Source organism: Larus michahellis, chromosome 7 (assembly GCF_964199755.1).
Source record: "Larus michahellis chromosome 7, bLarMic1.1, whole genome shotgun sequence".
NCBI classification, from domain to species: domain Eukaryota; kingdom Metazoa; phylum Chordata; class Aves; order Charadriiformes; family Laridae; genus Larus; species Larus michahellis.
In genome coordinates, this window is record NC_133902.1 from 4619915 (window position 1) to 4642528 (window position 22614).

General features: G+C 48.1%; 1 protein-coding gene across 11 annotated transcripts in view; it reads right to left on the bottom strand.

Annotated features, from left to right (window-relative positions):
• Positions 1-4444: 4444 nt before the first annotated feature.
• Positions 4445-22614, bottom strand: part of NUFIP2 (nuclear FMR1 interacting protein 2) — a 39875-nt gene continuing 21705 nt past the window's right edge. For 8 of the 11 annotated variants that reach the window (XM_074593611.1, XM_074593606.1, XM_074593612.1 and 5 more), the window contains 3 exons: positions 18680-20386; positions 10617-10649; positions 4445-10009 (listed from right to left, as the gene is read on the bottom strand). In XM_074593611.1, the coding sequence (XP_074449712.1) occupies positions 9957-10009; positions 10617-10649; positions 18680-20386 (1793 nt within the window). In that variant the 3' untranslated portion in view covers positions 4445-9956. Of the gene's footprint in view, positions 10010-10616; positions 10650-18679; positions 20387-20687; positions 20766-22614 lie in introns of those variants that run through there. The other 3 variants (XM_074593616.1, XM_074593615.1, XM_074593617.1) reach the window with 3 other exon arrangements.

A 22614-nucleotide genomic window follows, 5' to 3' on the forward strand; every position in this document is an offset into this window, starting at 1 on the left:
GAAGTCGCGCATCCCCACCCCGGTAGCGGGGACCAGGCGCTTCCCTGCCCAGTTCAAGCAGGACCGAAGGCCGGTGGGGCTCACGCCAAGGCAAGTTCACCCCCCGACTGTCTTGCACGCATAAATCCTCGGTCGCTGCAGCTCTGCGGCTTCCTTTCCTCCCTGCCCTCCCCTTCCCCATTCAAGGTGAAGGACACCGTGCTCCCGGCCCCACGCCAGCACCGGGCACCCACAGCCGCGTGTGCCGCACTGCTGTAGCCTTTGTGGCCAGCGCCACCAGCCAGAGGGACCCAAAGTCGAGCCGTCAGCCACGGCAGCATCCCCAGGGCCAAGGGATGCTCCCCGAGAACGCAAAAAAAAAAGAAAGTCACACTGACACCCACAAACTTTAAAATTTTTATTCAACAATTTACATCACTTATTGTCTGTCTTAACGTATTCGATCTACACAAATTTCTTTTTTTTTTTTTTCCTGGTAAAATAATAAAATTTGGATAAATTTTGAAGACCTGTTGGTGCAGAATAAACAAAATTTCGGGTAACTTTTTTTTTTTTTTTTTAAACATTTAGTGTGAAGTATGACATCATTGGTAAAGATACATCATGCCATTACAGCTCATGGACATTACCTATCCTTATAGTCCGTGACATCACCCACACCAGCGCAAGGGCCTGCGCCGGACACAGCTACAGCAGGTATTACACTAACTCTTCCAGCCACCCTCTCACGACCGGGAAAACGCCGACGCTTTTTCCAGCTGGGCGCACACAGAGTGCATTAACCTAATTGGAAATACCGGGGAGGGGGAGAAGAAAACAAAAGACTACCTTTACCGATCCGTGTGGTCGCACGCTACAACATGGACAACAAAGAGGGGCTGCCCCTCTCCGCGGGTCAGAGGTAATTCAGCTCCTGAGCAGGTAAGAGCACAACCCCTTGCAGCCACTTTAATACACACCGGGAAACCGAACGAAATGAGAACTTATCGACGGGGCTGGGGGCCGGGGTGGGGGGACAGGGGACAGGAGAGGAGACGGCTCCAGCCCCAGCTCGGAGTCGAAGCGCGCGGTTGTGTTTCGCACCGCCCTTAACACTGAAATATTCAGGGAAGGGGGGAGAGAGGGGCATCCGTCCCCCCCCAGTAAACAAGTTGAGGACCTTCAGAGGCTTGCGAGCCGCTGAAGGTGTGTAAGTACACGTGTGATGGTAGATAGAAAAGCAGCCCTGTTCTGTATGAAAAAAAGCTGTCAAGTTAGTACAAATTTCTGCCATGGCGAAGGGAACATGAGGAGAAAGCTGTGAGGGTCCTTCTCCCATCATGAAATCCCGACTCTCTGGGCTAAGCAACAAGTTTCCAAAGGCGGCACCCGCAACCCAACTCGTGAAAACGCCACCAAAATAAAGCTCTCGCCCCGCGGACTGGCGGGAGCCCACCCTCCGCTCCAGCGGGCTGCGGACCACAGCCCCCGTGGCGGGGAGAGCCTGTCCCTCCCGCCTCACAGTGGGAACACGCGACAGTAGGGTTTCTCTCTTCGGGTCATTTTGTCAATTAGAAGGCTCGCGTTTGCCCTCGCCACCAGGCTGCGGCGCGGCCGACCTATCTCCATCCCCTCCTGGAAGCTGTGGCGGTGGGATGCCGGCAGGTACCACCGCCCCACTCCCCACCGGAGGGAAAAAAGGGCACTCGTTCATCCCACGGTACGAAGTGTCTCTGAAACACAAGCCAGCACACCCCCGCTCCCTTCCAATTCAATTACTAAAGTAGGCTCTTTAAAAATAAAAAAATAATATATATATTTATATAGCTATACAGAGAGATACGGAGAAAGCAAAGAAGAGAGATAGGCTACTAAAAAAATCAAGAAGCGCCAGTTTTCTGCTACGGCTGTCAGCAAAGAACTGTCACCTTACATCAAACCCTCCGAGACGGGGAAGAGAATGCAGGCAATGACAGCACAGGAATGCAAAAAGAGGGCAGATAAGTCACTTCTGGTAATGAGACACAAATTAAAACTTTCAAAACATGTGCATAGCTTTATTCATCTGCTTCAAACTAACCTTTTCACGGAGCTTCAGCGAAACCCGAGTGTGCAAAATGCATTTCTAAAAAAACAATGCAAGCAAGCGTTCACATTTACAGTGGCAGAAGTACGGAAAGACTCGGACAGAAATCACGCTTCGGGGGCGAGCGAGTCGGGAGAGAGATGAAGAAACAAGAATTGCACAGCTTCGTTTTCTGAGCCACTGACTGCAAACATAAGCACTTCTATTTCGTTAACTTTCAGCAAGGCGTGTTTACTTCTCCTTTATGAAAAAAAAAACCAAAAAAACCCAAAACTGAAAAAACCCACAGTAACAAGAACCACAACCTGGAAAGGGAATAAACCCCCCGGGTAATGAGGTCCCCCGTGCCGCAGAGAGCCCTAACTCCAGAGCAAAGCTGGTTCCAGAGCTCCACATGCTTTGGCTTTGCGGGCAAAGCACGGCAACGCTGGGTTTTTGTCCGCAGGAGAACAGCAAAGCAGCTTCTCTTTCTCTCCCCCCCAAAAAGAAACCCTCCAAAGTCACAGAAAACGGCTCGTGTTAGGAAAGGAAAGGTGCCACCCCACGGGATGTCGTCCCCAAACTCTAAGACGGCCGCTCCGTGGGCCCGAGTCCAGGTTCTCGTTCCCATCCGACGGGTGTCCGGGACAGTGACGGAGCCTGGACTGTAGATGGGGCACGGCCATCGCGGTGCCGGCCCCCGAGCCCGGCCGTCCCATGCCACCTGCCAGCAGCTCACCCACCGCCACAAACGCTCCTCAGCAAGACTACGCACGCAACGCAAGGCACATTTAGTCGGATGGACACACACGCAGGTGTGTAAAAGAGCAAACGCTGGCTAAAAAAAAAATAATATGATGCCGAATAAACTAATTAAACAGGCAGAGTTCTGGCCTACGGTATTTATATACTATTTTCCAGGCAGGTGTAATCCCCAAGCGTTTTTCCTACACGACTTTTAGACTTTCCTTACTCTTCCCTCACTTTACAGAGGTACTTTGTTTTCCTAAAGGATCTTCTATAAGTAGTCAAGTAAATTCCCTTTTCCCCCCCTCCAGTAAACTCCTCCTTCACGGAGCGCGTCCCCCCCGCGGTGGTCCAGCTGCGACCCATGAAGACAAGAGGCTCTGGACCTGCCGGTGCCCCGCGGCAGCACCTCGATGCAGCGAGACCTCCCTCCACCATTCTCACGCCTCGGCCGCCAGGTTTCGGCTGGGTAGATGGCCTGGCATCGCTTTTTTTTTTTTTTTTTCTTTTTTCCTCCTCGGAAAACATCCCACTCCGGGCACCGAGTGCTCCCCAGGGGCAGGAAGGAGTCCGCGCGATCATTAATACTGCTGGTTAACTTCACATTGAGATAAAGCGTTAAAAAGATCTTTTTCGCAGAGATGAGCGATTTCCTTCCAAAGATAAGGTTCAAACAGAAAACAAAAATATTAAAACCGGAGACGAGACAACAGTCGGTTGAGATTTTTCTACCTTACAAGTTATACTCAGGCATCTTTCCCGCACCACCAGCCGTCGAGGAAGGAGAAGCTGAAAACCTCAGGGATTTGCACTACCCTTCCAATAGCAGCTTGAGAAAAAGGAAGGGGGGGGGGGAGGGGAGGAAAAAAAGAATCAAATACTAAAAATAAAAATGCACAGTGTTCTCTCAAGTTAAAAGAGTTCTCCTTTGCTTTGCGTTTGCATAGAAATTCCCGTAGGTCAGCACCAAATTCAGGTACAGCCCTCTCCTACGCCCCCGGCTCCCCCCAGGCCCGACGCGACCCGCAGAGTTAGTGGCTGTTACAGGAGGGTTCGACGATCCGCAGAGGAATTATATGGTCATGTAATAAAAAAAAAACCTAGAACAAAACAAAGCCCCCCCCCCCCAAAAAAAAAGTGCATCACACATTCTTGATTTTCAGGGTTACTTATAGCAGCAGCAGCATTAATCCAAGACAATGAACAGTTGTAGATTCATTCTTAAATGCAGCAACACTCAATGAAATGTCTTCGAGGAAGGTCATAAGAGGGTCCTTCTCAAAAGGATAAACATGGAAATTAGACTATTCGATATAGACAAAAAAAAAAAAGAGGAGATAAAACAAAAATTAAAAGACACAATCTTATTTACATTAAAAAAACATTCTTGTTAAAATATCTTTACAACACCTAAGCAAAAAAATATGTATTTTAAGAATAAAGCAGAAACTCCTAAAGCAGTATCCATTTTTGGAACCCTTATTTAGCACCTGAGGAAAGACCGTATGGAAAGCAGACAGGTTGGTTTTTTGTTATTTTTTTGTTGTGTTTTTTTTTTCCATTTGTTTTTTAAGAAAACTGTAAGTTGTGTTTTCGCTAAACGTTCATATGTTCGCAGTACACAAGTTTCATACCACAGAAAGAAACGAACTATTTTCTTTTTTTTTTTTTCTCCTTTTCTTCTTTTTAAAGATACTCTACTCGTTAATAAGGCTGTAGAAAAGGGATACTGCTATCTTACAAAATGGCTTTAGAGCTCTGGACACGTCAGACGAAGCTTTCTGATTAACAGTCAAGATAAATACAGCTCAGCATCCCCCGGCGAAAGCACAAGTATGACTTTTGCTCCCGTCCCAGGACGGCGAGCAGCCCGACACCGCTCCGAGGGTCTCCGGCCCCCAACGCAAGGCCGCCGTGGAGCTCTCTTGTGCCTCCCCAGGCGTCCGCTCCTCCGGGGTCTCGCCGCTTTTGAGGGTCTCGAGCAGGACGCGAGGAAGCCAGCCTTACCCTGTGGCGTAACGCGGATTGTGCAAATGTCTAAAGCTCTGTAATCTCTGGCAGGCAGCGCGGACCCGGATCTCCTGCTCCTTCCTACCAGGTTCCCGCTTCCCAACTGCTGGCGCTAGGGCTTTTTCGCATGGAAAAAAACGCTCTCGCGGTGGCCAAAGCTGAAATTACCCCACCACGCTCGCGTTCCTCCAGCCCTCGCCCTCCTCCTGCCTTACGCACCGGCGCGAAAATGTGTAGCAGCTTTAAATTAGGCGTAGCCTTGATCTCCCCCCTCCTGACCTCGACCATCTCCCTTGTAAACAGCCTCCGCAAGGAAAACAAATCACTACAGACGTAGACAGAAAAATCTTCTAGGGACAAGACTGCTGAAAGCTTCGGACACCATAGCCACGTACTGAAAACGCTGAACCAAGAGTAAAAACTGAACGCAGAGGAAAACCACCGGCAATCCAGAGAGACGCCTGTGAACGCCATCGCTCCCACATGTCCCTGAAGTCACCCACTGGCCACTTCTGGAAAGGATGCCATCGTGCTACCGTAACGCTTTCTTGAAGGTGAAAAACACTAATTACACACGCAACCGAGAGGACAACTTCTATCTCTCTTTTTTTCTTTTTTTCCCAAGCAGAAAGCAATTTTCTGTTCGATTCAGCCGGCCAATTCACCCCACCGCCCGCTCCCAGCCGCCAAACAGCCGGCACACTCGCGATCTAATGAGAACTGGGTATTTTTCCCACATTTCAGAGAAGCTCACAGCAGGTACGAGAGGCAAACAGTGGGATTTGCGGTTCAGAAAGGACGATGGTTTGAAGCGGGTTAGCGGCAGAAACCATGCCCTGGAGCTATACCCACGTTGTCAGAGAGATGAGAGATATTCTAACATCAAAACCAGGTTTCACGGACAACTGAGGTGGGTTTAAACCAAAACCGAACTCCAAGCAAAGACGGGAAGCCATCGCCTTGCCGATCCAGCGGCCAGGTGGAGAGGGAGGGAGCAGAGAGGCTGAAGGTTCCCAAACCACCGTCACCGGGAGCACGGAGCAGCTTTTAAATCATCTCTTGGAGTGGAGGAAACGCTCCCTGACCCACCGAAGGGAAGGCAGACCGTGCTGGATCCGGATGGTGGAACGCATTCCAGCCTGGACGAGAGACACCCGACGGGAGCTGCCGGCAGAGGAGCCGCCGCGGGGAAAGACCAGAGGAGGAAGCAGACAGCCCCTGCAGGAATCCTCCCTCCGACAAATACAAACTCTGGGAACCGGCGAAAAGGGACTCATCGCATCCGCACCGGCAACAGAAAGAGGAGAAAAGCCTTAACCTGAATTAGTATCTTCATAGCTAATAAAAAAATAGGTCACGATTCCACCCTTAGTGCCACTTTCCCATACTACGCGTTATTTAAGGTTTTTTGTTTGTTTGTTTTAAAACTTTACTCAGTGTAATGAAAACAATGGCACAAATAAATACACGCTCGCTCCCCTCGGGCGAGTAGGACGCTGGCACAGGAGCCGCCAGCTCCTCGCCCCCGCGGGACACACGGACACCCCGGGGCGCAGACCGGGGGGAAGGCGGCTGCTGCCCCCCTTCCCGGGCTGTATTTGGTTTATGCTACAGTACTAATACTCTGAGTCAAACAAAAACAAAAAAAAACAAAACAAAACATGAGACTCATCAGTAACACCTTAGCATTATTTAAATGTGCTAAATTAGTCACAGCTCAATTTCAGGGTTGTGGGGTTGTTTTTTTTTTTCTTTTTTTTTTTTTTTTTTTTTTTATAAGTTTACACAAAAATAATCAGAAAACAGATTAAATCTTAAGATATTTTTTAATAAGTGCTCAGTAAAGAATTGTGTGAGGACTTGGGGAGGACTGCAGATAGCGACAGGGCGAGTTACACGACGGCACGAGGAAGTTTCTTCCACGGTCCTGCCTGGCTCTAGGCTATAGTCTATCCCAGAAACTGCGCCGGCGGCAGCCAGCCGGAGCCACGGGAGCTCAGAGAGAGGATTTTCCTAACTGCTTAGCGCCGAGCACACGCCGTGGAGCTCGTGGAGACAGACAGACAGACATTTGGCGAGAGGGAGATGGTCGGAAACACAGCAGAGAAGCTGCAGGTGGGGGGGTCTGGATGGGCACCGCCGGCAGCGAGGAAAAGCAGCAGGGACAAACATCGCGGGGCGGGGGGGGAGAGGACGGGGAAGGAAAAACCAACCCAACCCACCACTCGAACCGTGTTGCGTTCAGCATTTCTTTCCGCTATTTAGAAGAGGGCCTGGATGGGGCCAAGAGGAGCGTCCTCAGGCATTCGGCAGGACTGGGATCTTTCTACACGCCAAGGGTCAGATGGAGCGTGGGTTATTGCCGCGTCGCGCCAGCCCCCAGAGCGGCTCTGGGGGCTGGCGGGGGGACGACAAGGACAGCACAGTCCCCAGGTAAGCAAAACAGGGTTTGGTTTTGTATTTTTTTTGTCTTTTTTTTTTTTTTTTTTTTTTTTTTTTTAAACGGAACCCAGCCCTTAAGGCGACAAGTGACTACACAAGGCAAATAAATACACAGCAGAGCCTTAAAGCCAGTAAAACAAACTGGAAACTTTGCTATTAGCCTTCAACTTTTTGAAAATAATAATATATATATAAAAAAAAAAACAAAACAAAGAAAAAAAACCATTTCTTCCACCTTAATTTTCCCAGTCCCACCGTCCAGTTTGTTCAACACTTTAAAGCTCAGGAATGCCCCCAGCTCTTCCGCAGCGGAGCTGGAGGCAATTCCGACTTTTGGCAAGCAGTTGGGAGACTCAACAGGAATTAAAAAGAGGGAGATCGGAGGACTAGAATGTCGGGCACATCTGTAAACATGTTATACATCTGAAAGTTACACACCCCCGTGAAGGTGGGACAGTTTATAGGTGAAACAGAACTATTCGCGACTGGCCAACCACACATTTCCGAACCCGGACTGATACAGACACACCGTTACTATATAGTATTACACTACGGTATTATACTATATAGTATTTTATACATAAAATGGAGTAGGCAATCCATAGTCTAACTTTCAAAAGGAAGCGTGGCAGAAAGCTAGCAATCTTACAAAAGGTACAGGATTAAAGTTTCATTGTCCCACCGTGAACCTAAGCGCCTCATTCGGGAACGATCTTATTAAAAGAATAAAAAAAAAACAAAACAAACAAACAAACAAACCGCCACACATGCTACGTACTCCTAGTTAACCATAAAAAAAAAAAAAAAAAAAAAAGAAAAAGAAAAGTGGATAAATCTAAGCACAAGGAGCAGGCAAAAGTTTTGGGCTTATCTGCTTCCTGTAATGCCCCATAGGGTCCCGCCTAATTTTGGGAGACACCAACTGCTGCCGACCTCGATGCCCAGACACACGTTGGCCAATATTCAGCCACGAACACCCACGATGAGCATTGGGTACCCGTGGGGCTTGGGCAGATCAGAAAACCCATTTTTGCTTCATTCATCGCTCGCTCTTGCACTGGACCGTGTGAACTTTCCACCTTTTAAAAAAAAAAAAAAAAAAAAAACAAACCCAAAACAAAAACCAAAACAAAACCCAACAACGAACAAACAAAAAAAACCCAAAACCCAGAAAAACTACCCCAAAATGATCTGGACACGCTACACAAGCTGCAATGGGACAGAGCGGGTTACACAGCTGGAGCCTGCAGTCTGCTCAGCCTTCTCTACCACTGCGAGGAAGCTTTCCTTTCCTTGGGATTTTTATTTTTTTTTTTTTAATTTTTAAATTATTTTTTTTTCATTCCTAAGTCCTCCATTTTTGTAATAAAATATATATATATATTTATTTTTTTTTTTTTTATTAAGAGATAATTAGAAGCAGAGCCCGGAAATACACAGACTGCATTAAAATATAAAAGAGCATTTCCAACGGGCAGGTGCGGGAAGCCCAGCCATTGGCATTCTATGGACAAATTGAAAAGGATTCAAATTCCCATTTTTCTATTTTTTCTTTTTTTTTTTTCTTTTTCTTTTTTTTTTCCTTTTGAATTTTCTTTTTTTTTTTTTTTTTAAAGAGAAAAAAATAATTCAAGAAGGGTGAAAGTTAGCAGAACTCAATTCCTCTTCAGTTTTTCCAACGAAAATGGGAAAAAAATCCGGCACATTTAGTGTTAGGAGACAGACAGAGCAAATATGAAGCACCTACAGTCGAAAGCAGAAGATTTTTTTTTTTTTTTTTGCTCCCAGTAATACAATGGCATTAAACTGTGGGAACAGTGGGTTTTTTGTTGATTTTTTTTTTTTTAATCCATATTAAATGCCTAAACAGATTGCTTATTTTTGCACGTTGTCTTTTAAAATGAAAGAACTCTTCAGTTGCAATAGTCCGACGTGTAACCGGAGCCAGGTCAACTGTGTGACTTCACCATGCATCCTAGAACTGCAGTATTACCATCTTTTCCCCCAGAAGAATGATGCTTTAAGACAATATCCCCCAGCACAGGATCGGCTGCTTTACTCCTGGCAAAAACATGCGGATTATAATTCTCTGGAAAAAAAATACAAAATAGAAGCTCTGCAAACTTCAAGGCGTTTCTCTCCAGCGTTCAATGGAAAACAAAACAGGGGAAAAAACCAAAAACCCAAACCCAAAGAGGGGAGGTGGAAGGGAAAGGGGAGATGAAGGATGGTGAATCATCCTGATTTCCCTGTGATTAGTGTGTCACTACAGTCACAGAACAAGAAACAGAAACCTCGTCAAGTGGAAATGCCTCTCCAGTGGGTTGCTGTTGCCCGTGTAGACGACAGCAGGAACTTTAGAACCGGGCTTGTAAATTGAGTCTGTATTCGTTAATCACTTGCATTCACTCTTTAAACAAAAACAAAACAAAAAAAAAAAAAAAAGAAAAAAAAAATCTATTCAGTACCGGAGATTAAATAATCACGTGTGTAGTCTCGTTGAAATAAATTTTCAGATTCCTTAAGAAGTCTAATTACTTTCAGTTGCCATTTTTAAATAACTATATATATATTTGTATATATTATCCTGTGATTCTAGTTATGGTTCCTCTGCTGCACTGAAGATTTAGAAGGAGCATAAAAGCCTTTTGTCCCCCACGAACAGCACAAATGCTGCAGAAAGGTTATAACAGGCAGTCTCGTCTTGCTACCTTCATTGATCCGGGCGATCCATGGCTTCATCGTAAGTGATTATCCTTTTGGGATCTGGAAAGAAAGCGAAATCCTCAGTTTTCAACAAGTTCTCAGGACCCGTGGCTGAAGGTATTCAGGAGAGATCTGTAAAGTACTGGGCCGTTAAGAAACTTTTCCCGAGGACCCCCAGCATCACCAGCTCCTGCAGATGGGCTCGGGAGCCCCGTCCGAGCCGAAAAGCGTGGTGACGGGTCCCCACGTCACCCGCCGGCAGCACCGCAGGACTCGCCCTGACTGCTCTCCCCAAAGGATAACCCAGAGCATCGGCACCGGCAGAGCGCGGGGATACACCAGGATTGAAAACTTATTCTGGGGTGCGACACACAGCAACGGAAACAGAAAGCAATTATTGTATACGCAGCAAGAAGAGTCGTTAAATTTAATTTGCCACCGGTTTTATTGCTCTTTTAGAGACTCTGCTTCTCTCTGAACCCCTTGCTGTGACGGTAAAGCTTGCTGTCCTGACTTGGCGACCCAAAACACAGATAAACCCCGACTCCAAACAGCAGGCACTGAAGAACTGAACTCGGGCATCCCTGGACACCGAGACAACCTGCTCTCAATACCCGTCCCGACAGACAAGAGCAATTTGTTTATTTATTCTTTCCAATATCCTTACCTTGCTTCTGCAAATTCCAAACCGATTCCATTTCTGTGGAGGCAAAAAAACGAGAAGACCGTTGTTATTATTATTATTACGATGCGGATTTATGCTGCCATTAGAGACAACTCCAAATAACGCTTTAATTTTCCTGAGCGTGGCACGACACCGCTGCAGTTGTGCCAAGCCTTTCGGACAAAGCCAAGCCCCTCCAGCCCGGCGCCCGCAGGATTGCACGGATTTGACGGGAACGATGCAGGAATAAGAGGCAGGGGGATGGCCGTAACGTGGTCTTAAGGGTCAGACGGCCAAACTGAACACCAGAAACATCATTGCCACTCTCCGCTCCTACAAATCTCACTCAAACTCTGGGCTTTCCTATTCCTGCTTCACACGTTCCAGCCTTAACAAGTAGCCTGGGGAAGAGATGATTTTTTTTTTTTTTTTTTTTTTTTTTTTTTTTTTTTACACGCTTCGCGTGTGTGAAATCCGAACCGCTGGACAAAGCCAGGTTCTCGTGGTTCACAGCACGCAGCTGCTGAAGCGCACCTCGCGGAGATGGCTAACGTCCCCGCGGAACTGCTGCCAACGCATTTCCCGGGAGGAAGGCGCGACGCTCCCGACACCCGGCTGCCTGCTCGGCGTGCAGCTCTTTCCCCCACTTTGCCTCTGCGACGCGCTTGCGGGCTAAAGACAAACCAACCCCCCTCCCGGTCCTCGCTGAAAGAGCACATGGCTTTCGTCTAGCGAAGAAATAACAGCAAAGTTAAATGCTCTTTTCATTCACATTAAAAAAAAAAAAAAAAAGAAGGCTCCTCCCTTTAAAGTATCCCCAAAATTAAGTCTCATCTTTTGAGACCTATTCAAAATAACTACTTTTAGCCATTATCGAGTTGGAATTTTGCGCGCTAGAATAACTACAGAGACACTACCTGTACCCTGCGCCTGAGTCTGAGAGATAAAATAATAGAAAAGGAGCATTTAGTAGGAACGCAACCTGCAAGACGAATCTTTCAAGTGTCCCTTCTGCCAGAAGGGAGGGTGACAGGACCTTGGTAGGGGCTAGGAATGGAGAACGGATTACGAAGCTACATGGTATGTGTAGTAAAGCACAAAACAAGGCACTAAGTAAACTAACCGGCACGGGAAAGGAAGAAGAAAAAAAGCCTACAGAACTCGGGGCCTCAGCACGACGCGTGCCAAGTGTCACCTCCATCAACCGCTTGTATATCCGCGTCCCTTCTCCAACCCTTCATCTGTCCTTTGTCCGCTACAACCTCGAGCTTCCCCGGGGCAGGAAATTGCATGCAAATAAATATTGCCAGCCCTCTCCGCACAATTAAGTCTTTTGTGAGGAAGGCCCTGACAAAAATTTTACGAGGTCTGTTATTTTTGTGCCACGATAACAGCAGCAATACTTTGCACTTTCAGTACTTTTGCACCGGGGGAGACTTAAGTGCTTTGGGAATAGTAACCAGCCTCTAACACCCCTGGGGACACAAGCAACCGTGCAAGGGACTACACCTCCCTCGTCCGCCAGATGCAGATTCCCCAGAAGTAAAATGAACCAGCTACTAAAATTACCTCCAGCAGAGCTCGTTTTCCATTCAAGTGAAGCGAGATGCATCATTTCCTAACGGCCAAAGAACATCACCTATTTCAACAGCTTTCCCCAAAGGCCGGGGACAGAAAACTACTCTCAAGTTGTTGGTTCCTCCACATTAGAGCAACGTCAAGAGCACAAAACACACGGCAGAGGCTGAAGCGCTGCCTGCTCCTGCATCTCCCCGCAAAAAGCCGCGCTTTCTTTTGCGCTTCCATTTGGTCCTAACTTCATCGGACAACGGGAGAACGTGAACCGCTTGTGTTAAGATGTGCCTGACAATAAGACTGACAGTGAGATACTCTCAAAAACACACCGAAAAAAAAAAAAACAAAAAACTTTCAAGCTGTCAAAATTCTATTTCAAAACACCCGTTAACAAACCAACGCCCGAACCCCCCAACCTTTTCAGACTTCAATCTTCCTTCTCCTGCTTCTTCAGAGAGAGAGTAGGAGAGAGGATGGTGTAAAGTGTCCTGTAAGCCCCAAACACCCGGACGCGTTGGCTGGCAGAGGCTCAGCCCGACGGAGGTACAAAAGCAAAAACCATCAGCAAACTGGCTGCGCTATCAACCGTTACCGAATATCATCTGCCATCGGGAGAGGAAGAGCAAGGTCCTCCCCTCTACCTGGCCAGCAGGATACGGGACAGCATGGGTTAAACACATTTACCAACTGAAACAACTTCACAGAAGAGAAAAATTAAGTCTCGGGGCTAACTGAAACACTAAAACCAAGGAAAAAAAGGGTTTTCCTTCAATCTTAAGGTGGAATTTATGATTTATTCTGCTTTACTTGGTAACACATTAGAGTGAGTTTTCCTCCCGGTTCTGGATCAGTTACAGGCTGTGGGCACCGACGATGATCCCGAGATGCTGTGATGGGTGACAGTGGTTGGACGGAGCTCAACGACCGACCCAGCAGACCAGCAGAGCCCCCGCTGCGCAAGCCCTGGCCCCAGCTAACCAGAGCAGCAAGCACGGGGATGGATGGTGGAGGAAAAGGCAGTCCCCATGAGCTGGTCATGTAAGAGGCCCCAAATCTCCTTCCTTGGGCTCAGGGAGCTCTCTTCTGGAGCCTGCTTTCCCTGGATAAAGCTCCCAGGGCGAGTTCACGCAAGGACTGTTACCATCGCTCACCCCTGCATGGGAAAAGGGGTATCTTCACCGTGAGTCTGAGTCCACCTCTCAGATACTGACCCAAAACCTGGTACTGACGCTTTCCACAGCTAAAGGTGGCCAAGACCTGACCAATGGACAGGGGCCACTATTCCCAAAACAAGGGCACGTGTCCGGAGACACGGCACGCTTCCTTCGCAGTGGACCCAGCTGGAGAAAATGCCATCAACAAACCCTTGCGCAACCTGGTGTCAAAGCCAGCCCTGCTCTGAGCCAGGGGCAGAACTAGGTCACCTCCCGTGCCCCTTCCAGCCTCATGTTTTCCAGGATTTTTTAGAATTAGACGGCCTCTCCATAGCCCTCTAGCTCACAGTCTGCTGAGGAACTGCCCGGGGCAGGCAGCCCCAGCCACATCCACCTAACGAGCTCCAGGGAGAGGAGCGGCTTTTCCTGGGGTCTATCACCGAAACAAAGCGTTGGTGGAGGAAGGCTTTGATGTCAGGAACAGACGAAGGCACACTCGTGAATTGCGGTGAGATTCTTCATAGGTCAATAAACTTTATAGCGGGACTGGTACATAACCTTGGAGGGGAAAGAAGTCTTTCTGTGATAACTTGTTAAGACAGGCACTTTTACACACCTTTTCCTTGCTAGAAAGGCTGCCCCCGCAAACAGAAGTGCCTGCACAAGGCATGGTACTAGTTCCTTCTTCGTATAAATCTAACATATAAACTGACAATTGTCCCTAAAATGAAGAGCTGAAAAAAAATAACAAAAGATGGACCTTCCTTGTCTGATTTTTCCTGTTTCTTTCTGCAGGACCCGTCGATTAAGTTAGGGGATTGCCCTGGAAACAAAGCAAAGACTGAAAACGCAATGCTGTGGAGCCTCACCGCTGTACCAAATACACTGGACTCATCCTGACAACTGGCAAAAGCAGAGACGTGAAGGAGAATTAAATCAGCTTTTGCCCCACAGCTCAGGCCCCACAGGACCATAAGCAACAGACTGAGATCTAACCCCTTCCCACCAATGGGGATGGGAAACCAAGGCTTTTTTTTTTTTTTTTTTTTTTCTTTTTTTCCTTTTCCCCTCTCCTGATGTAAAGGATGAAAATTGCTGAATTCACAGCTCTGCTATTTCTTCTGACCCAGTTCACCATTCCGGTGAACGCCACTCCTGGCTGGCCCACGCTGCCTTGCTCTATTTTCCATGCTGCTCTTCTGCTTCTTCATGCGAGCAGAGACGCTGGCGCAACCGAGACGCCGCGAAGGAACAAAGCGGCGGCACAGGCAGAAACCTGGGGGCACGACAGAAGAGGGAAACACTGCAGTTTCCTCTCCTCCACCTATGTGGTCTTTGGTACTGCGCAGCTGAACTGGAGACCTCGGTTATTTGCTTTTTAGCTAAGGACAAGCAGACTACTGAGCTTGCCACCACAAGGGCTGACGTAGGGAGCCCGGTGTTAGCGACAGCCTGGCCTGGAAGACTGCAACAGCCCAAACACGATGAAATTCTGCAAAGCATTGACAATTATTCCGATGTTTCATCCAGCCGTCTTTAAAAGGAAGACTAAAGCAGTAAGAAGGTACTGACTTCAACAGAAGTAAAGCGGAGATACACCCACCGTCCTCTTTCAAAGGACCAAAAAGACCTGCGAGGACCAGTTTTACCTCCAAAAGACGAGGATTTCGGCAATGCCACACCGAGGCAGAGGTTCAGTTCTAACCTAGATAGGGACAATGTCCCCAAGCGAATGCATCACTTCTTCCAGGTCCTTCCAGTCTCCCATACTGAGCTACCATCCCTGCCTCCAACCACACAGACAGAGGGCCCACCAGCGCTCAACTACATCAGATCTACCTCACTAAACGAGGTATGTCACCCGCGAGTGTTTCAAGGCACCGTCACAAACACTGAGCGGCACGGCCTGTCAATGAAGGCAGCCACGTCGAAGGATCGTGTTTTACAGTCAAGCAGATCAGATGATCACGGGAGTCCTTCTGCCCTTTAAAAGGAAAAAAAATAAAAAGCAAGGCAGGGAGCAGGGGCACAGCAGAAACCGGCACAAAAAGCATCCAAGAACAAGAGGGCACATCATCAGCCTTGCCAGCACATTCCCAGTGCCCTGACTTTTTTTGGGGGAAAAAAGCAATCTGGGCCCACTCAATCGAGCACAGGTTCCTCCACCAGGACCTCGCTCTGCTCTGCAGCCCCCCAGCCTTACAGCCCAGCACAGCCTTGCCACCACGCAGGGTGCTGCGGTGGTTTAAACAGGATTGCTGTGCCCTACCTCCTCCATCCATCCAACCTTTCCCAGGGAAGCCGTGAAGCAATTACAACCTCTAACAACCCTTGCAGTCACCGGGCACACTGCGCACAGGAAAGCCTGGTTTGCTGGAACAAGGCTCCTGAGTGAGCTGGAGGCTTTCCCATTGCCTATCTACGGTCCAAGATGAGGATCCACATAACCTGATCGCAGCTACAGACACGAACGGTGCAAACCAGGGTGGAAGCTTGATACAGACAGGTCAAAGGACTGCAGCTGCTCATGCTAGAGCCCATTCCTCACCGCGACACCCACAGCTTCATCCTTGCACCACGAGGAGTTTGCACTGAAGACGGAGGAGCTCAGCGCAGGGACCCCACCAGCGCTCCACGCTCACCCCTGCCCGTGCCCCGCAACCGTTTCTCTTTGTGTCCATAACCCCAGAGGCAGGGCAGGTTTGAAGATCAAACTATCGAGACTTTGCCCAGAAGCAAACAGATCAATCTGAAGAGGGAGAAGTTCACCCTCCTCTCGAAATCAAAACCAAACAATCTGAGGATCCAGCTGCCCGGGACACCCTAACACCGGCCCAGGCAAACCTCTCCCGAGCGGGGAGGAGGGGAAGGCAGCTTGTGAAAAATAAGTGAGTGAAATCGTTGCTTTCCTATTGCAGAGGAACTGGTTGGCCAGGAGTAGGACCTCAGGAAAACAACCCAAGATAAATGGAGAGAATGTTGTGGGAATTAACCGCTGCACTGCTGTGCTGCAAACAATCTCTGGCAGCTCTGCTTTCTAGACATTTTGCCGCACGCTGTGCCACCGGAGCTCACCTGCCGCTTGGGATGCAGGACCGTGGCCATGAAGAGGGGACAAGAGCTTTCCACCTGCGTGGGGTAGAGGAAGCTCTGTTCCTCCCGATACCCCTTAACCCAACTCACCCTGATGGACTCGAACACACACAGCAACACCCAACATCATCACAGAAGACCCGGACTCATCTCCTGCTTTGTAAACCAGCAATAGCATCTGAAGACTAAGTAGGAGAAAGATAAGCTCAAGCTGTTTGGAGCACCCCATCACTGCATTAACGACAATATTGATTAGAAACATCCATCACTTTTTACCCCTAACTAACACCTTGAAGTTGGCACAGATAAAGCCTGAAAAGCAAATGGGCACAGAGGAGTGGTGTCCCCAGGGCATCACAAGGGTGCTTGCTCTGGATGCTCAAAGCAAGCACATTCACATGCAGAAGCATGGAAAGAGCAGAAAACAGTATTTTACAGAGTGCTTTAGGTGTCCATTCTTGCCACAGAACGCAATTAACTCCTCTGTTCAGAAGAACTAAACCCAGCCAGACTTTGAAGTTAACACCTCCTTAAGAGGACATGGGAAGGGAGTGTTCTTTATTTTCCTGTTGTTACTATTGTTTTACTGGGGTCTGTCTTTCACGCTGCTAGTGAGGGAGGGAGAGCTGATGAGTCTCGCTTGCTGCTCTACAGAGTCGCTTTTCTACAGGCGACGAGTTCAGGCTGACAAAACCAAAAAGAGACAAACTGAAGCGTTGGGAAAGTTTGCAAACTTAAGAAAAGGATTGCCTAGGACTTCCCTTCTACACCACGCTATGCTTTCCGGTACCCCCATTTTCTGATGGGAAACTGAGAATTAGGCTGCAGGCAGATAGAAGGAATGAGAACAGAAAGCTTGCTTTAATACTGAACAGACCGCGTAGAGGACCCAGATAAAAATCAATTGCTGAATACGGTTCTCAAGAATACTAGAGCTTAAGATGCTAACATCGTGAGAGCAAGATGACCTGGAAAAAAAATACGTGGAGTTATTATTTTTAAATGGCCGGGCCTGCTGTTGCTAAAGGCAGGCATCAAAGTTTCTGTGTGCTATACAAAGAGTTGGCAAACGGGTAATTTAAGAACTTCGCAGTGGGTCAAATCACAGCAAATTTGCCAACGCCAACCAAACACCAAGCCCTCTGCAGGGGGGAGCAAGACATTACCCACGTACGTGTGTGGGGAGCAGTAAACAAAAAATGGATGATCGCTTTTTTCTCTTCAGGGCAGGGGGATGCAGGGAGAGGGAAGGGCAGGGGGAATAAAAGAGGATCTGCCCCGGTGTTCTTCAAGGGTAGGTAAGTAACACCCTGCCAAAAGGGAACACGCAACCGGGCTCCTGCGAACACCGAGCCAGGAGCAAAAGCCAAGAACCGCCACAAGCTCGCAGAGCTTCTGGGGCTGAAGCCGAAAGCAAGCCATCCCACAGGCTTCCCCCTCCTGTTCCCGGTTTAAAGCGTCTGTATCGTGTTTTGAGTCATTTCGGTCTCAAAAAAGACAGGAGAAAAAAAAGGAGCCGGACTACAAAGGACTCCATGAAAGCAATAAAATCATCTGAAAGATTGGGCCTACAAAGACAACGAGAGAATTCCATCTGCAGCCTACAGAAGGGTTGATAAGCAAAGATTTGTCTTGCTGCTGCCATTGCCATAACACTCAAGACAGGCAGTGTGTGGGGGGTTCACTTCAAAAAATAATAAAAATAAAAAAAACCCCACACCATGAAAAGCCATAGGAATGATTTTTTTTTTTTTTCTCCTCCCTTCAAAGCCACGATTTCACGGCCTGATCTGCCCAAGGGAGAAGCTGCAACACTTTGGTGTTAGAGGTGTGAGCAGGGACTGTGAAGCCTTTTCAGTGACAGAAGATCACCTGGTAAAGCTGGAACAGAGCAGATGAACCTACACATTTAACTCCTTCCAGTGCTGAGAAGCTTAGGACCCGCTCTTCCATAGGAATTAAAATGTAAAACACACTAGCCAAGGATCACCCCTATCAACATCACTCGCGCTTGTCCACGGGGAACAGGGAAACAAATACCTCTTAGCATTAATTAAACAACCGTTCGAGTAACTTTCCCAAACTGTTATTGCCATTAGAGATACGCAAGCAAAAAGCTCATTTTTAAACCAATCAGAACTGCTGTAAGGAAGGTATCATGTTAGAATATTGCACTGAAAAAAAAAAAAAAACCAATCAAAGAAAGAGAAGAAAGTGCCCTCAGGCAGCAAGTTAAGCCATTACCTTTAGTGTGATATATAATAGCAGCCCTCAGGTCAAAAGAACCCCAGCTATCTTTCCTTTCTAGGCCTCTCTGGTACCTCTGTTCTTTGGCGGAGGCTAGCAAATTGTTCGTAGGAGAGGCCAGAGGATTCTCTATTTCATAGTCTTTTGAAAGAAACACTAAAGCACCTTGGCTACCGGTGTCTGCCTTTTGTAGGTCACCTGTGTGATGCGACTCCAAAGCTAAGACACCACCCTCAACAGCAGTCCCAGGCTTAAGAATAGCACTAAGAATTTGAGGGCTAGTCCGTTTATCCAGCTCGTAAGCCTTAGGAAACACAGGTTGTTCAGTTCCTGAGGGAATGATTTCAGCACACTGTGAAACCAAAGCGGCAGGATATTCCCCTTGAAATGTCACTTCCATTAACTGATTATCCGCGGATTTCCCCACAACAGTTTCGGGTCCAGCGCTGGGCTCGTTTATGAATGACAAGCCCCACTGATTCTGGAAGATATCTCCCAGGTTCTGCTGATTCGCCTCCGAGGGGAAATCGACTTGCGCCGCCGTACCCAGGAGCACAGTTTGCATATTTGAAGGGTAGATAAAAAGGCTAGATTTCTTTTGTTCGAGAGCTGTTGAAGCTGCACTCATGTCCTGGGGCGCTGACTCGGAGGAGGCTGACGGTACAGTACTAGCAGCAGTCGAGAGCAGTGGCTGGGTCCCTGGAGAATAGACACTTCCATCAGTCCCTGCGAGGATGGGGCCGTTCGAGAAGCTAGCAGAAGTAACAGATTTCATAGCAGACATGGGGACTTGGGACAGTCGACTTGATGTTTGGGCCTGAGTTTCCCCGGCAGATGACGAAGACGACGAAGACGACGTGGATGGGGTTTGAGCTGCTTTGTTGAGGTTTTCTTTAACTTTACTTGCATAACTTATTTTGGGAACAATTTTAGCACTGCTATTGTCCACTGGAAAAACCGGGGGTGGTTTAAATAAGGTCCATGAGTCCTCTTTAGACGTAGCCGACGACGCATGTTTCCCTTTGGGCCGGTCATCAAACTTCTTGCTGCTAATCCCAGGTTTGGCATCAGAGTTTTTTCGCTGTACATCCCCAAGCCCAGGCTTTCCCCGGCCTGCTCCACCAGCCCCAGCCTCGTATTTCCAAACAGGCTTAGTATTTTCAATTCGGTTCCCCTTTTGCTCACTATAATCAGGCTTGAAACTCTCAAGTTCCTGTTTCAGGGTTGGTGCGCTGACCTCCTGTTGCATTATTTTGTCCTGTACTAGATTCAGATTCTCACAACCCTTGGCACTGTTGCGCCTGCCTTTCCGTTTTTTAGGCGTAGTATATCCACTCTCGGAGCCGCTACCATCGTTGTCGGCCCCTTTGCCTACGTAGCCATTCGTGATATAACTAGAATTAACCACACCGTTTGGAATAGACGCTCCCTCCGGCTTGTCTGAGGCCTGGCTTTCTCTAAGTTTATTTTCGTAGGACTTCTCATTCTTTTTGTCCATGCTATTTTTCTGAATGAAGTTCTTGGTTTTGATTCCAGCTTTCCCCAAAGCACCGGCCTTCACGGTCTGCTTCGGGGTCACATTAGTGTCTACAAGCTGCTGGCTGCCATTGGGGACCCTGGACCCCGGGGTGGCGGTTTCATCAGAGCACAGGCCCTTTAACGACACTTCTCTTTCTCCTGCGTTACCATTTAGCTCTCCGTAGCCTAGAAGAAAGCCAAAAACAACAAAAGGCAAGAATTAGAATGTGAAACGTTAAACTTCTGATCGCAGAAAGCTGTAATCAGCCCCAAACGTATCCAGTTTCCTCCAGCAGACATTTTAAAATAGGAAAACATCTCTGATGTGCGAAAGCACATACTTATTTGCTGGAAACCACGGCAAGAAGGGTTAAGGAGAAAGTACCAGCAGTTACTGACTCTCCCATACAACAGGGTGACGTACGGATAACATAACAAAGCAAAAGAACATACAGATAAGTAGGTAAGTAAGGAAAATATACTGTACTCAGTGCACATATCACCGGCAAGCTGGAGAGCTATTTCATCAGCTGCTATTTCCAGGTCACACAGAGGAAAAAAGGATGCTTCGAGACAGAGGGACCCGCTGCCTTTGCTACAAGATTTGTTGAGGCTCAGAATCCGTACGGTGAACAAGGGCCAACTCCTATCACCTCCATCAGCTCCCAGGCCTGCAGCACCCAGCCCTCCCCCTCCCACCCTCCTCCCAAACCCCATCTCCAGTAAAGGGGTGGGGGGGGGCGGGGGAGAAAAAGAAAAAAAGCAGCGTTCCATAAAGACATGCGCTCATCCAGTTGGAAGGTGGAGGGAAGAAAGGGTGACCACATCTCCTCACTTTGTTTCAAGATGGCAACCAACACCTCCCCACACGTGCATTGAAAAGGTGATAAAGACTGTGAAGAAATGCCTCCCTTCCACCACCACCAGGAACTGGTCTCCTGCCCACTGAGGAATCTGGCATTTCAGGGTCCCTGGGAGACTTTATTTCTTGAGACCCAAGAAATAAAGTACTTGCTGAGGGCTCCAACTCCTCAAGCCATGAGATTACGCTGTACGCTCAGCTTTTCTTTCTGCTTCTCAAGTTCATTTCTAGGCCTTATGGTTCCGAGGTGAGTCTTGAGAGTGCAACCCAAGGGGAGATAGAAGCCCAGGACAACCCAGGCTGAACCACCCCACCTTCCTCTTTAAAATCCCTGTCCAGAAACCTATTGCTTTTGAGGACCCCAGCTACAAAGCCCCAGGAGAAGCCTTGAAGCCCCACGGAGAGATGGGGAGAGCTGTACCCGGCTCAACAAACCCACTCCAGCTGTGGCCCGAGGAGAGGGACTCCCTCCGACTGCACCCGCTCCTGCGGGAAGAGCCTTCTCCTCGCTCCTCCTCTGACTCATCCGTCCTCCTTCCCAGGGGTGGGAAACCTTCCATCTCCTGCAACTCCTGACCCACCTAAGGCTTCGTCTGCAGCCACAGCGGCGCAAAGTCAGCGCAGCACATGGAGTCCCACCCCCCCCCCCCAAGAACGAGAGCGGGCAGAGCTCCAGCTCGAAAAAGAGTGTTTTTGTTGCTGCCGATGTTGTTGAAATTAACTGCTCCACTAAAAATCATTGTTATTCTCACATCCTGTAGCCTCAGATGTCTGGCAGATGTAACTGCTCAAGTTCTGTGCAAGCCGGGAACACAAGAATCCTTGTAGGAATCTTTATAGAAATTCCACAACTGAGTTTGCCGAGAGGGATCAAAAAGGATTTTTACTACACGCAAGTATCTGTAACCACCACAACTTCCACTATAACTTTCAAATATGCCGTGAGGAATATTAACCATGAATGCTTCATCCCAGAGAAAACAGATAGGACGAGATTCTCAGTTGGGGCAAGGACTAAAAATTAAGTATTTCAGAGTAACGTGGAGAGGAAGCCTGCTCACGAGTAACGTGTTACAGCTGACCTTGTATGACTCAAGACTTCTGACACCACTTGTTAATGAAACAAAACAATAACGGTGGTCATAAGACCACTGCAGATGAGGAGCGAAAGAATAAAATGAAGAACAAAATCCACTTCAGTAAGTCAGTGTGTCAGCAGTTTCTAGTTCCAATTTTCAAGTATTCACAACTCGGCTGCCCGAGTTTTCTCCAAATCAACATTTGGCACAGCTGGCTCTGGCCTGGGCACAGAGGGTGCAGCAACCAAAATTTAGGGGAAATAAAAAAAAAAAAAAAAAAAAAAAAAAAAAGAGGTGCCACAACGAGCAGGTGAGGAGCATTTGGCAACCCCACACGTCGTTTCGCAGCTGGGAAGGGAGGGGTGTCCGAGTAAGTGCATATTAAAACCCCGGTCACGCTGCAAACAGTGAAATGACTACTCAACTTATTTTTGCCCAGTAACTTATTTTAGCGTGGGCCTGACCAGGTCCCT